Source organism: Cupressus sempervirens, chromosome 11 (genome assembly GCF_028749045.1).
Source record: "Cupressus sempervirens isolate cs-2001-9-10 chromosome 11, ASM2874904v1, whole genome shotgun sequence".
NCBI classification, from domain to species: domain Eukaryota; kingdom Viridiplantae; phylum Streptophyta; class Pinopsida; order Cupressales; family Cupressaceae; genus Cupressus; species Cupressus sempervirens.
Window position 1 is genome coordinate 410719696 of NC_143128.1, and position 15112 is coordinate 410734807.

The following is a 15112-nucleotide window of genomic DNA, read 5'->3' on the forward strand; positions in this document are numbered from 1 at the left end:
ACGGTATATTCATCTTCCGTGTCAACCAAACGGACCATTAGCTTTCCAAACCACAAAACCAGGTTTTCGAAAACCTGGTTATAAGATAACCTGGTTATGGCACAAATTGATCTTCCCCAACCAAACGGAGCCTTATGGATTGGAAGTTTAGATCAATAGATACCCCCACTAGTAAAATCACACCAAAATCATACCTCCACGTCAACGACCTGTGCAAAATACCTCAAAAATAGGGTGGTAAAAGCAAAGGCACCCACCTCTCGAAATGGACAAAGGCGCAATTTTATGAGGGGAAGAAAATATAAATGCAACATTTTGAACTGCATGACTAAGCCCAAAGGGGTAGGGAAGATTCGACGGGATCAAGGAGTCTTCAGTCTTCCGTGCTCTGGCCAAAAATTGCAAGAGATGGAGATGGAAAAGATGAACAAGTTTTTGCAGTGGTTGGAGGTGTATCTCTTCCCTTTCTCTTGAAATATTTTATCAAAATGCCATCGTGTTTTTTCCTGTTCCTTGTAGAAAAGATGCAAGAGCACCAACCATTTCTTTACTTCTCGGCGGAGCAATGCGGTTAGTTTAATATGGTTTAAATGGAGTCAGTACAGAGCCATAACAACATTCATCATTGTAGAGCAGAGCAAACAAAAATACAGAAGATGCAATAGCAACTCATAAATCTTCAATATGCAGCTCTTTTCGCATTACAAAGAGCGGATTTTCCAGCTCAAAAAGAAGGTTTTGAGAGTCCTACCGCCTGGGTGAAAGATTAGAAAGCATTGTGACTTATCAACTTACTCTTTTCACTCGGCTAAGTGCCTGCCATGGTTGCCATGTATTGATGTAAGGTTCTGCCATGACCCGATTTCTGTTTGCAACAACTGGTTTGGAAACTATTTCCAGCTCTTGTAAAACATTTTCCAAACCAGGTTAGGAAGAGCATTCAGTTTCCTACCTTGAATCACAACTTACTTTTCTTTAACCTTTCAAAGTTTCCACAACTTTTCAATCACGGTTATAACTCCAAATTCTAAAGCTTGCATGTCCTAATGAACGAAAAGTGTATCACTCACATATAGACCGTTCCGTGCACTAATGGCATGGCCGATTTTCATTGTATTTGATTGGGTTGTAGATTGCACGGGATCTCTTGACTTGCAGCACAGCATCCATAAAAGATACCTCGCAGTATTGCAAAGAGTCGAGATTTGAAGAGTTTATTGGTGGTCCACTTTAATGTTGTCTGCCCTAAATAAGAGCACCATTCCAGCAATTCATAACATGCACATCATTCATCTGGGCACTAACATCAATCATGCTATCTGTATACGACGATTTCCTTAAGTTTCAAAATTCATTTACAAAACCCTCATAGGATTAGGCAACATCTTTGAAAGAGCAGTATATTGCCACCTCTTCATTTTGTCTTTTACTATCTTCTCAAAGGAGGCTTTTGTTTTCCTTACCCTAGAGCTATTGCAGGAGTGGTAACCTGCAGCTTTGGTCAGAGAGATATCCACGGGAGAGGCCATCCTGCAAAAACTAGGTTTTTGGCAGCATAACAAGGTGTTAGTATGGCAACTCCTTTTCCTTTAAGGGTTAAAAAGTTCCTTGAGAATGCATAGAAGAGTTTAGGTTAATTGAGGAGTATATTTCCCCTAACAAATGATTGTAGAAAACTGATTGAACAATGGGGAGAACTTTCTTTCTTCAAAAACCTTTTGGCACTGTGAAGAATCCAGAACATGTAGAGATGGTCTTTTATTGTGATATTGCTACCAAGATTCAACTGTGTATTTTTTTTTTGGGTCAAACTCATTGACCCATGTTTCATGAGTAGTGGTTCACAAGAACCCACCTTTCATGAGAATGAATGGAACACTTAGCACTTCTTGCATCTAGGTGCTGTGCATCAAGTCTATTATTTCTTCTTTTTTTCGGTTTTTGTTCCACAAGCAAGAGAATAGAAGAACAACCAAAATTAAAAACCATATATGTGCTTATGTTTCAAATGAGTTATTCTATATCAATGACGCCACAGCCTGAAGATTGATTGCATTCACTCTTTTATATCAGAGTTAATGTGGCCAAAAACAAGAAGTAAAGATAACATAGACATGGGCAGAGAATCTCATTGAGAAAATAAGGAAACCATATAGCCAATGCTGCAACTTGCAAGGCTTACCAAAGTAACATAGAAGTTCAATTTCCATCACCAACTAGAAAGTGAAATTTCAGAGAAGCCATGCATGAATTTAAAAATGCAGATTGCCTATGCTTACATACTAATTGGAAAATAGGGTTGTGGTTATTACAATAATAGATAGTTTCTATAATCTCTATTTAGTATCTAATGGTTATCTATTTGTGATCTATTGTAAATATTAGAATGTTTTTAATATTTAGTTAGTTGTAGTTATTTGTTAGCTTTTTTAGCTTTCTTTTCGTTAGAATAGAATGTTTCTATTCTTTATGATTGTTTCCTAAGGAAACATTGTTTTATTCTTTTGTATATATAGACCTCTCGGTCTATTAATAATAAGCAAATATTTTCCAATTATTTTGTAATATGGTATTAGAGTCAATACTCTAATTTTTTTTTTGAAAATAATTATAATTTCTTGGTTGAAATTATCTGCCTTTTATTATCGAAATTATTTACATGCATATGTAAAATATTTGCTTGTTATTAATAGAGACCGAGAGGTCTATATACACAAAAGAGTAAAGTGATGTTTCCTTAGGAAACGACTGTAAATAATAGAAACAATCTATTCTAGTTAAAAGAAAGCTAAAAAAGCTAACAGATAACTACAACTAACTAAATATTAGAAACATTCTAATATTTACAATATATTACAAATAGATAACCAGTAGATACTAAACAGAGATTATAGAAACTATCTATTATTGTAATACCCTCCCTTAATGGTTAATCTATCCAAAGCACGAAGTTGTCAAAAAGTGTAAAAGACAGATTCTGTCTACTCAAGGTGTTCCGCACTATTCGCTCTGGGTTGTGAACTAGATTGCTTAGATAGGGCAGCTAAGCGGTTTCGACATTCAACCTTCATGTGACCAAACTCGTGGCAATAGTTGCATTGAATGTTCTTCTTTCAAGAGCATTTTGAATCTGGAGCAGAGGATGTCTGCTGATGGTACTTTGGATAATGCTCCAAAACTTTGCAGATGAGCATAATGCTCCAAAACAAACTGCAAAAAGTCATGATTTTTGAGGTGAAAAATCAATCAAAACCCCACATGATTTTTGAGGTGAAAAATCAATCAAAACCCAACATAATTTTTGAGGTGAAAATCAATCAAAACCCAACATGATTTTTGAGGTGAAAAAAAAATCAAAACCTGACATGATTTTTGAGGTGAAAAAACAATCAAAACCTAACAATACAAAGCTTCGTTTTTTTGGGAAAAACGGTAAAAGCCAATAGGTAAATTTTGAGGAAAAATTACAAACTCACAAAAGAATCCCACACAACTTTGCGAATTACAGAATTAGAAATTTTTAAGGGAAAATTTATAGAAACCCATAAGAAATTTTTATTAGGGAAAAAAATATGAAAACCCATCAGAAATTTTTTTTGAGGAAAAAAATTATGAAAACCCACCAAATTTTATAAGGGAGGCAAAACACGAGACTTTGCATGGTAAAGCAACATATGCAAACAACATGCAAGTACATGCAAGCCTCAAAAAGTAGAGACCCAAAAAATTTGAAGGGTGACCTAAAAGAGAGCTCGAAAAACCCAAAAAGAATATATTGTTGATTTTTGGATTGGGCTCGAAAATTGAGGCACCTAGAAAAAACAGATGTGATCTTAAAAAACCCATCAAGAATCTGTAATTTTTTAAAATTCAGTACAGAAAATTAGGGTTTTGAACAAAAATGGCTTTGCTGCAAAAAACCTACAAAAAATAGTGGAAATGTGCAGAAAAAATAGACGGATCTAGACAGAAATAGGTTGCAGAATTGAACTAGAAGTTGACGAATTCAGATCTCTTAGAACGGAAACCCTAGTCGGATTATAGAGAGAGTTGGAAGCAAATATTTTCCAATTACTTTGTAATAGTGGTTACAATCATATGGTTCGTTTTTTCTCAATTTCAGTTAGTGGAAAGCTGGTCAAGGAGCTCCTTAATGGAGAAAACTGGTTCCTATCTGTTTTTGAAGCATCAAGGGCTGCAGGGTTGTTAAAGACTTGGGGTGTTGTGGAGCATCTTGAGCATCTTAGGGGAGAAGATAATTTTGCATGCAAGTGACAAAATTGAAAGATTTTACCATTTTTAATGAATTTGCCTATTGGATAGAGAGTGAATATTGTTAAATTATCGAACCAGAATATAAGAATGCAATAATCGGAAATACAAAAACAAATGACAAATATTATCTTGGGAAAAACCCTCCTCACCAAGGGAAACAACATAGCCCACAGAAAGATAAATCCTTTATTCAACTTCTGTAAATCAATTACAACATCTGTCATTCTCTGATGATTTTAATATTCCATGATTAAACAGTGATCAGAAATCAAATTAAACAATTGAGAATGATACTCGACACACATAGGTGTCTTCTCAAATTTAGACTCAATATGTAACAAATGTGATGAAATTATTAATAATAAAACTTAGTTCTTTGATCGCTGTCCATTCGACGAATGAGAGTTTCAGAGATAAAAATAACTTTTGTATGATCATAAACTCCGATCTTAGAAACTACAAAATGATGCACATTAACAGACAGACACAGAACTTTCACAAAATGCATGCACTTACCATCCATGATACATTGATTTTGGCATTATATGGCATATAGAGCAACGTGATACAACTTTACAACTTTGAAATTGACAATACAAAAGAAAATAATAATAATCGACCACTATTTTTGTCTTTAAGGCATCTTTTATATTTATCAAATCATTGAAGAAAAACGTTGACACTATCACATGATGACTGACACCGCTTGTAGTAAAGACACAAACAAAAATAAAAAAGCTGCTCTCAAGCATAAGGTGAATAACCAATGAAGCATGGTCAATTGTTATCAAGAAGGAAGAAACCGACAAGTGAATGATGATTACAGCAACACAGATGCCAAGTAGATATGATGACTCCGGAAGTACGAAGCCAAGTTAGGCGATGCTAAGAGCATTGAAGCATATATATCCGTGTTCACCTCAACTCATTACAATAGATATGAGCAACACACATATGATGAGGAAGATGGATCGAGAGGAAGAATATAAGAACTGTGCTCATACAAATTAGCTGAACATAGAGAACGCCAACAAGGAGGAGAATTTGAGAGATATCTTGATGGCATGAGAAGAGTCAACCAATGTAGAGATTTTACATAAGGCAAGACCTGTCTTGCAGCTACTACTGAACTCAACACTTCCTCTTAGCAAGAGAGAGAACCTTAGAGTGCCTTTTGATGACAAGTGCATTTTGCTGCAACATAAAGATAATGTCAACAACCAATTTCATCATAGATAAAAGAAAATTGTTATCACAATATAAGAATATACACCATAGTTTCTTCTAGAGGATGAACATAGTAGCATATAATAAGGTCATGGAGTCACACTCTTGACTTCCATCATGCCTACTAGCACAAGATGGATCAAGGGATTTATCTGTGAACTTCTCTCACAGAGAAGAACTTTTTAACAATTGATCACACCTCGAATCTCTCTCACAGAGTATAACTCATTAACAAAGGATTGCACCTCAAACTTCTCTCACAGAGAAGAACTCATTAACAAGGGATTGCACCTTGAACTTTTGTTACAGAGAAGAACTCATTAGTAATATGCATAGAATCATTGAAGCTTAGATTCTCTCTCAGCATGAGAATCATTTTCTACTATACCAAGCTTATCTCGGATGTAGCAAAACTTTACTCATGGAAGTGGTTTGGTAAGAATGTCCGTAGATTGCTTATCTATATAAATGTACGTAAGCTCAATGACTTTTCTTTAAACCATGTCTTTTAAATAATGGTATTTGATTTCCATATGTTTCGACCTGTCGTGAAATATAGGATTAACTGAAAGCTTCACACAACTTTGATTATCACACATGATTTCAATAGGTTTCAAAGACTGTCCAAATAAATCTGCAAGTAATTCACTAAGCCACACAACTTAGTTTGCAGCCATACATGCTGCAATGTATTCCGATTCAGCTGTACTTTGAGCCACACAGGACTGCTTTCTGTTGTACCAAGAAACCATGGCTGAGTCAAGACTGAAACAACACCCTTGAAGTGCTCTTCCTATCAAGTACACACCCCGCTTAATTTGAATTAGAGAATCCTTGTAAGTTCAACTCAAAACCTGAGGAATATTTTAATCCATATCCTATTGTACCACGAATATATCTCAATATATGTTTGCCTGCCACAAGATGAATTTTTCTTGGTTCACACATAAATTGACTCAATGTACTCACTGCATAACACATATCAAGTCTTGTGATGACCAAGTACATTAAAGAACCAATTAAGCTGCCTATACATTGTAGGGTCAACTAAATTTGAAACAGCTGCATCCTCATGTAATTTTTTCAGATTTGCTTTCATAGGAGTAACCATAGATTTACACTCTAGTATTCTAAATCTTATTAAAATATCTATTGTATATTTATCTTGACTTAAAATAATTGCATTTGATCTTTGCCATACCTCAAGTCCGAGAAACTAATGCAACAAGCCAAGATCTTTCATTTTAAATTCTGTAGTAAGTTCTTTCTTACACTTAACAATGTGATCATTACCACCAATGAACAAGTCATAAACATAAAGTACAAGAATCAACATCTTGTTATCATTTGCTTGAAATATAAATCTGGATCAGTATCATTCTTATTAAAACCCAAACTTAGAAGATAGTGATTAATTCTTTCATAGCAAGCACGAGGAGCTTGCTTGGTACCATATAATGCCTTTTAGAGTTTGCACACTTGAAACTCCTGTGATGAATTACAAAGCCTTTTGGCTTCTCAATGGAAACTTCCTCATCAATTACTCCATTTAGAAAGACTGTTTTTACATCTATTTGGTGAAGTTTCCAGCCCTTTATTGCTGCAAGAGCAATGATTGTTCTGATGGAAGAGCAACGAGCTATAGGAGCAAAGGTTTCTTCATAGTCTATGCCTTCCTTTTGTGAAAAATCTCTAGTAACAAATGTGACTATTTTTCTATACTACCATCAATAACATGTTTAATCTTAAACAACCATTTTTTAGAAACTACAGATATACCTTTTGGCCTTGGAACTATATCTCATACATCATTTGTAATGATTGACTGATGCTCCTCCATCATGCCATCTTTCCATACTTGCTGATTAGAAGCTCCTTCAACATGGGAAGGTTCAAATGCAATAATGTGGCTCATTAATGCTACATAACCAACAAATTTATGAGGTCTTTTACTTTCTCTGAAAGTGCCATGAGGTGCTACAAATTGTTCAACTTCTTGCACAATGTTTCCTGGCCCATAATGGTCTCTTCTTATTGACTAAAATAGAACTAGGACCTGCTGAAGTATCAATAGGATCAACTGGATCAGCTGAATAATTCACATCTACATTCTCCCTTTGAATCTCTGAAAATGGCACCGAATCAGCCATTACTGAAATTTGAGGATGCTCAAAATGTTCCCCATCATTTTCTATATAAGACTCATTAGATGTCTTGTTTGCTATATCTTCATCAAAACTTCATCAAAAGTAACATCCCTGCTAATTTTGATTTGTCTTTGACTTGGAGTATAAATCCTGGAAGCCTTTGAAGAGTCACTATATCTAGCTAAGATATCTTTCTTTACTGAAGGTTCTAATTTTGATCTTTTCTCTTTTAGAACGTGAATATAAACTGGACACCCGAACAATTTGAAGTAACTAATGTTAAAACTTGAGCCCAGAAATCAGTGATGATCAACAACAACAAGAAAAGAGCCCAAAAACTAAAACAACAAACACCAGAAATATCTTGGGAAAACCCTTGGAGAGTGAAGGGGAAAACCCATCCACACAACCAAAGATAATTTTATTGATAATAGAATTCAAGTGTACAATGTCCTTTGGTAGCTATGAATATATAACAATAGGAGATACTTTTCACATATAACTAAAGGTCTCTTGAGATTCTGATAACTCCTATAATTAATTATAACTCTTCCAATATTCATGCCTCAATGCATGTGAATAACACATGTCATTTACATTTAATATTACAAATTAAACTTAAGTGTCATTTTCAACTGAACTTAACAATAACGGTAATAACGTTCATATTTTCAGAGATATAGATCTCTATCGCAGCTACCATCTTCAACACTCCCTCTTAGCCAGAGAGAGATCTTTAGTTGAACAATCACACAAGACTGCAACCAACATGTTAATGATGAAATCTCATCCCATATATCTTATAAGATTCATGAAAACCTGTAATAATCAATCACATTCATGGAATCGCTCAAGATGAAACACTGTAACAATTAATCACATTCATGGAATCGCTGAACATGAAACGCTGTAACAATTAATCACATTTATGGAATCACCCAACATGAAATCCTGTAACAATTTATCACATTCATGGAATTGCTCAACATGAAAAGATTTGCAAGACTCATAGCTAAGCTTTTATTCATGGACTCTCTCAACGTGAACTGTCATGGAATCTCTGAACATGACATCCAACTCCCATCACAGAATCTCTCAACGTGATGACATCATGGACTCTCTCAACATGATGTTCACTATCGCATAGTGAAAGAGTTATCGTAGCTGATCTTACAATCTTATTTATTAACACAAGGATTTGAAATAGGTATAACAAAAACAAGACTTAGTTCTATCTAAGTCTTACATGCCATAAGCATCACAAGCGTATATGAGAATGATTGGGGTTTCATAAACACTCCCTCTTAATTATGAAGCCTCCCTCTGAAGCTAAAGCTTCTCCCTTTTAATGATTGCTTCTTATTGCATCCTGCAGTCAAGAGAGGTATGATCAACTTATCAAAAAATATATTAATATCAATTACATAAATTCATGAACTATACAAAATGGCCTGGCAAAATCCAATTGTTGTAAACCAGTGACTCATAGAGAGTGACTATGCTTCCCTTTTGAGAATCAAAATCATCATATCTACTACAGTGCAAGACTATTAAAGTTACATATAGATCGGAGGATAACACAAATATATATTTCAAACTCATCATCCAAAATATTGCTAAAATTTTCTCATTGTTTGCACTCACATTTTCCAATTGAGCTAGAACGTTCTAAGAATGAATGATATTGCACCAAATCCCTTGAAAGATTGCATAGACCACATAATCAGAAAAGATACAAGTAAACTGTCTGCAAAACATGGTAGAGACATATAATATCAGTCGTCATAAGTAATAAAAGAAATCCCTTTTCAACAGTTGCCTGACATAAATCTTTATGACATTGCACAAAAGATGAAGGGTCTGAAAACTTATTAAACTGCCATTAAAAGATTAATAAAATATTACAAGTGACCTCCTCCACTACAATCAAAGACCAAATCGATATATAAAATATGACATCAGAATACACCGCATGTAACAAAGTTAAGTGATACGAAGAGATACAATTGACGAAATAAAAATAGCGGATGAAGCAAGAATTTGGACATAACTGCCAGCAAGGTTAGAAACCAATAACCATACAAAGCCATAATCATTATAGCCGCTAAAACAAAAAAAATTAACGTATATAATAGATATATGAGCATAAATAATAAAGGAAGCTCTAGAAGAAAATAAATGGTGAACGATGGATGCCAAGTCATAAAAAAATCAATCACCGCTACCACAAATCTCTATTATCAAGACCAGGAATAATAGAGCATGAGAGGCTGTCCAAATGAGCCAATCTTATGCCAAAACCCATCAAGACTCACTTAGATGGATAACTTTAGAACATGCCTAAAATCTGGATAGAAGGATAACTAACATTGTCTGATTCTAGAATCATCATGAGAGAAGCTAACGATCGGGTGTTTATCTTGGTGATGTTGACTAATTTATTCATTACTAGCAACAATAATCTCAAGAAAATAAAACACATACATCAACGGCACAATATAAAACGGTGAAGTCTTAGACAAAGATTGATAATAGGGAAGCCCGATAAAGGACAAAAAACACCATATAAGTGAACAATTGAAAATATTCCACATCACCATCAAAAAGAAAAGTCAGTGATCATTTCCAGGGTTAATATGAAGCACTACTGCAAGAGATATGATATGAATACATGTCTATTTTGAAGCATCGTTGACAAAAGAGACATATATCCTACGACAAACACAATTACCTCAGAAAAGAGAGACGGCAATGAGAAACAAAATATTATCGGGAGTATTGGGTCACGATGAGAATATTTTATGGCGTGCGTAGAAATTAGATTTAATGGCAGCAAATAAATCATTACAAGATATATTTTAAAAGAAAAAACACCCCAATATATCACCGTCTGTGGAAGATGACCCATCGAAATGTAATGATGAAGTCTACATATTTGTTTCAACAAGCGGAAACCATTACTAGTATCTTCATTGAAGGAGCCGTCAAATCTTGAAGATGCTATCGCGAGATTTTTGACATACGCATGGTCTAAAAAAACATTGATTCATTTGTAAGGATACTACATTAATCACTAGCATATCAAGAAGAACAAAAATAGGCAAAAACATGATCTCCATTAAAAATAGACCCATTAGCAAGAAAGATCTCACATGTTAACAAACATATAATATCCTAATTGATGTTATCAACCAAGCTCTGATACCATGTTAAAACTTGAGCCCAGAAATCAGTGATGATTAACAACAACAAGAAAAGAGCCCAAAAACTGAAACAACAAACACCAGAAATATCTTGGGAACACCCTTCGAGAGTGAAGGGAAAAACCCAGCCACACAACAGAAGATAATTTTATTGATAATAGAATTCAAGTGTACAATATCCTTTGGTAGCTACGAATATATAACAATAGGAGAGGCTCTTCACATTATAACCGAGGTCTCTTGATATTCCCATAACTCCTATAATTAATTTTAACTCTTTCAATATTCATGCCTCAATGCATGTGAATGACACATGTCATTTACATTTAATATTACAAATTAAACTTAAGTGTCCTTTTCAACTGAACTTAACAATAACGGTAATAACGTTCATATTTCCAAAGATAAAGATCTTTATCACAGCTAATGTCTGGATTTGATACATGTAAAAGATTCTTCCATGTTGTCAAGAAATTGACGAGGACTATGATTTTGAATAAGAACTACTGTATTGCATGCCTCAACCCATAGAAAGGTTTGAAAGCTTTGATTATAAATCATTGCCTTTGCTGCCTCAGTAATTGTTCTGTTCTTCCTTTCAACTACACCATTTTGTTGAGGATTATATGGAACATAAAACTCCCTCTTAATCCCAACACCAACATAGTATTCGTGAAATATACCAGAGACATATTCTCCTCCATTATCAGACTGTAAAATCTTTAATCCTTTTGTTAGATAAGTTTTCAACAAGTGTCTTGAATTCTTTGAAATGGGACCACCTCGTCAAACTCTTTTGACTTAAGAAAATATATCCAACACTTACGTGAATAATCATCTATGAGTGTAACATAATACCAAAAACCACTAAGAGAAGCAAATGATATGGGGCCACATAAATTTGAATGAATTAGTTCTAGAGTATCTTAGCTCTACTTTCACCACTATGAAAGGTGCTCTTAATATTCTTACCCAAAGGGCATCCCTTGTAAACTCCTCCATGATTTCCTTTCAGCTTCGGGAGACCAACTACAACCCTCTCAATAGTGGTTAAAGTTCTGAAATTTAAATGCCCAATCCTTTTGTGCCAAAATTCATTTGAGTCTGAAGTATTAAGAGCAAGTACATGCAAAGGACGGGCTGAAAGCTTGTAGAGACTATCATTGCGAACTCCAATTTCATGAGCTGATTGAATACTGCAGTTCTTTTTCCACGCCAAGAATTTAGAATCAGAAAAAGCAACATGGTACCCTTTGTCTTCTAACGCTGATATAGAAATCAGTGATTTTTTAGTGGTGAATCTTTGCCAATTTGTGATTCGGTCTCTTCGGGAAATCACAATTTGGTGAATAAAACCTACATATGGGGTCAAATAGGTCGCCAAGATATTAAATAATTTGAGTCCAAATCCCAGGCTGATCGTCCATTAGTTTACACATAATTTGTCCCAAATCTAGGTCCAATCACCCATCTACATTTGGGACAGTTATTTTAAAATATTCACCCGCCTTTACCGAATGTCTTTATATTGGACAATGTCATTTCGCCCTTAGAATAAAATAATATTTTCCTTGGGGCCAAGCGTCGCCTACCATTTTACCAACACGTGTCTCCAACTACCCCAATTTAGCTAACTATTTAATATTGTGGACTTTGGGACACGTGTCTTGATTTCAGGAAGAATTAGATTTTATGTTATAACGTTTAAAATTAGGCCCGAAATAGAGTTAAGGCCATTGATCTATCTTATATCGACGATCTACGTCAATTCCTTTCATGATAACAATGATAACATGCAAAGTGACAATGACCAAGGTGGCAACAAGAAAGGACATATTAATTGAATCTTAATGGATTGGCAGAGTACAAGTACATTGTACATCGTACACTTGGCATATGGGACTAAAAAATTAAATAATCTCTCTGTAGCACTAGCAACTGACAAATTAGCCAACTATATTAATATTTTGCGCTATATAAAACAATTAATTCGCCTCTTACATTACAAAAATGTTTATGACCAACAAAAAAAAATGCCTACAATTATTTGCATGCCAATTTTAAAAAAAAAATTTGCCACAATTATTATTAAATTTTGATACGGAAAGGAAATTTTGTTAATAGAAAATAATTTTCTGCCTTGCCTCAAAAAAAAAAAGCGCCCTCAATTAGAAATTTTTCCTTCACATTAAATGTTGAATTCGCCAGCATTTTACATATTTTTCTTGGGAGGGGTTTCTTAAAGTTATCCCTGATAGAAATCACATAATCTAATTTAAAAGAAGTAGAACGAACACCCTTAATTGAATAACTTGCATCATCATCAATTATGTCTTGTAGATGAGAATCTTTTTCTTTCAAACTGAGAAGATGCTCTTTTAAACCAGTAATATGATGAGACGCGCTGCTGTCAATCAGCCAAGTATCACTATTTGTAGGAATGTTGCTAGAAAGAGCAGATTTAAATAAGAACCCCTCTGAATTTTCACTTGACTACTTTTGAGGAGAAGAATTTTCTACAATTGTTACAGTAGCTTGAGTCTTTGGTCTAGAATAACAGTCTCTAGCAATATGACCAAACTTGTTACATCTGAAGCACTGAATGTTTGAAAAATCCCTTTTTCCTTTCTTGGAGTTAGGAGTAGATTCAAAGTTTTTATCTCTGAACCTCTTGAAGCTTCCTTTCTTCCCTTTTCCTTTTGAAGTGTGAGCTGCAAGAACATGATCATCTTCATGATGATTCTACGAACATTTCTTTTTGCTTCTTTCCGCATTTTTCTGGAATGCAATCTGCCCTTAACTTGTCTAATTTTGGAAGCTCATCTCTTCCACTAATGCCTTGGATGAAGTCCATTCATAGCAAGCATGACAAGATCTTTGTCTGAAAATGTCTCACCAATTGCACTAAGCTGATCATTCAAGTTAAAAAACTTAAGGATGCTTTTGGTTCTGGATCAAATTTCTTCAGACCGACTTTGATAGCATATTAAATTTTCAAACCAGAAATAAGGATGCAATATTCAAAAATACAAAACAAATAACACAAATATAATCCTGGGAAAAACCTTCGTCACCAAGGAAAACAACCCAGCCCACAGAAAGATAAGTCCTTTGTTCAACTTTTCTAAATTACTAAATTAATTACATCTGTCATTGTCTTGATGTCAATATTCTAAGGTCAATCAGTGATCGTAAATCAAAATAACCAACTGAGAATGATACCCGACACACAGAGGTATCTTCTCAAATATATACTCAATAAGTAAACAGATGTTTTCAAATTATTCATAAAACTTAGTTCTTACTGATTACTGTCATACACAGAATGAGAGCTGCAGAAACAAAACTACTGTATAATCATAACCTCTGATCTCAGAAACTACAAGACTGACGCACGCTAACAAACAAGCAAAACTTTCACAAAGGCAAAGTCTCTCAACCTAAAACACATGCACTGACCATCCACAATACATTAATTTTGGCTTTATACGGCATATAAAGTAACGCGATACAATTTCTACATAATGTGCTCGGAGACTGACGATACAAAAGAAAATAATAATCGACCACTGTTTTTGTCTTCAAGGCATCTTTTATATTTTATTAAATCATTGACGAAAAATGTTGACACTATGACATGATGATTGGCACTGCTTGCAGTAAAGACACAAATGAAAATAAAAGCTGTTCTCGAGCATAAGGTGAATATCTGATGAAGCATGGTCCACTGTTATCAAGAAGGAAGAACTGACAAGTGACCGATGATTCATCAACACAGATGCCAAGTAGACATGATGACTAAGATAACAGGTGCCTGGAAGTACGAAGCCATATCCGCATTCACCTCAACTCATTACAATACATATGCACAACACACACATGATGGGGAAGATGGATCGAGAGGAAGAATATAAGAACTGTGCTCACCCAAATTAGCTGAACATAGAGAACGCCAACAAGGAGGAGAATTTGAGAGATATCTTGACGGCATGAGAAGAGTCAACCAATGTAGAGAGTTTACATAAGGCAGGACCTCTACTACTGAACTCAACACTCCCTCTTAGCAAGAGAGAGAACCTTAGAGTGCCTTCTGATGACAAGTGCATTTTGCTGCAAAATAAAGATAATGTCAATATCCAATTTCATCATAGATAAAAGAAAATTGTTATCACAATATAACAATGTACAACATAGAAGAATATGAGAACTGTACTCACACAGAAGCAGCTGAACATAGATAGAGAACAACAAGGAGGAGAA

General features: G+C 34.7%; 1 protein-coding gene across 2 annotated transcripts in view; it reads left to right on the forward strand.

The window, feature by feature from the left end:
• Positions 1-330: 330 nt before the first annotated feature.
• Positions 331-15112, forward strand: part of LOC149530201 (SET domain-containing protein) — a 258306-nt gene continuing 243524 nt past the window's right edge. For both annotated transcript variants that reach the window (XR_016359071.1, XM_089811070.1), the window contains exon 1: positions 331-450. Coding sequence is in view for 1 of the 2 variants with exons in the window: in XM_089811070.1 (XP_089667196.1) it covers positions 409-450 (42 nt within the window). In the remaining variant the exon portion in view is untranslated. The remainder of the gene's footprint in view (positions 451-15112) is intronic.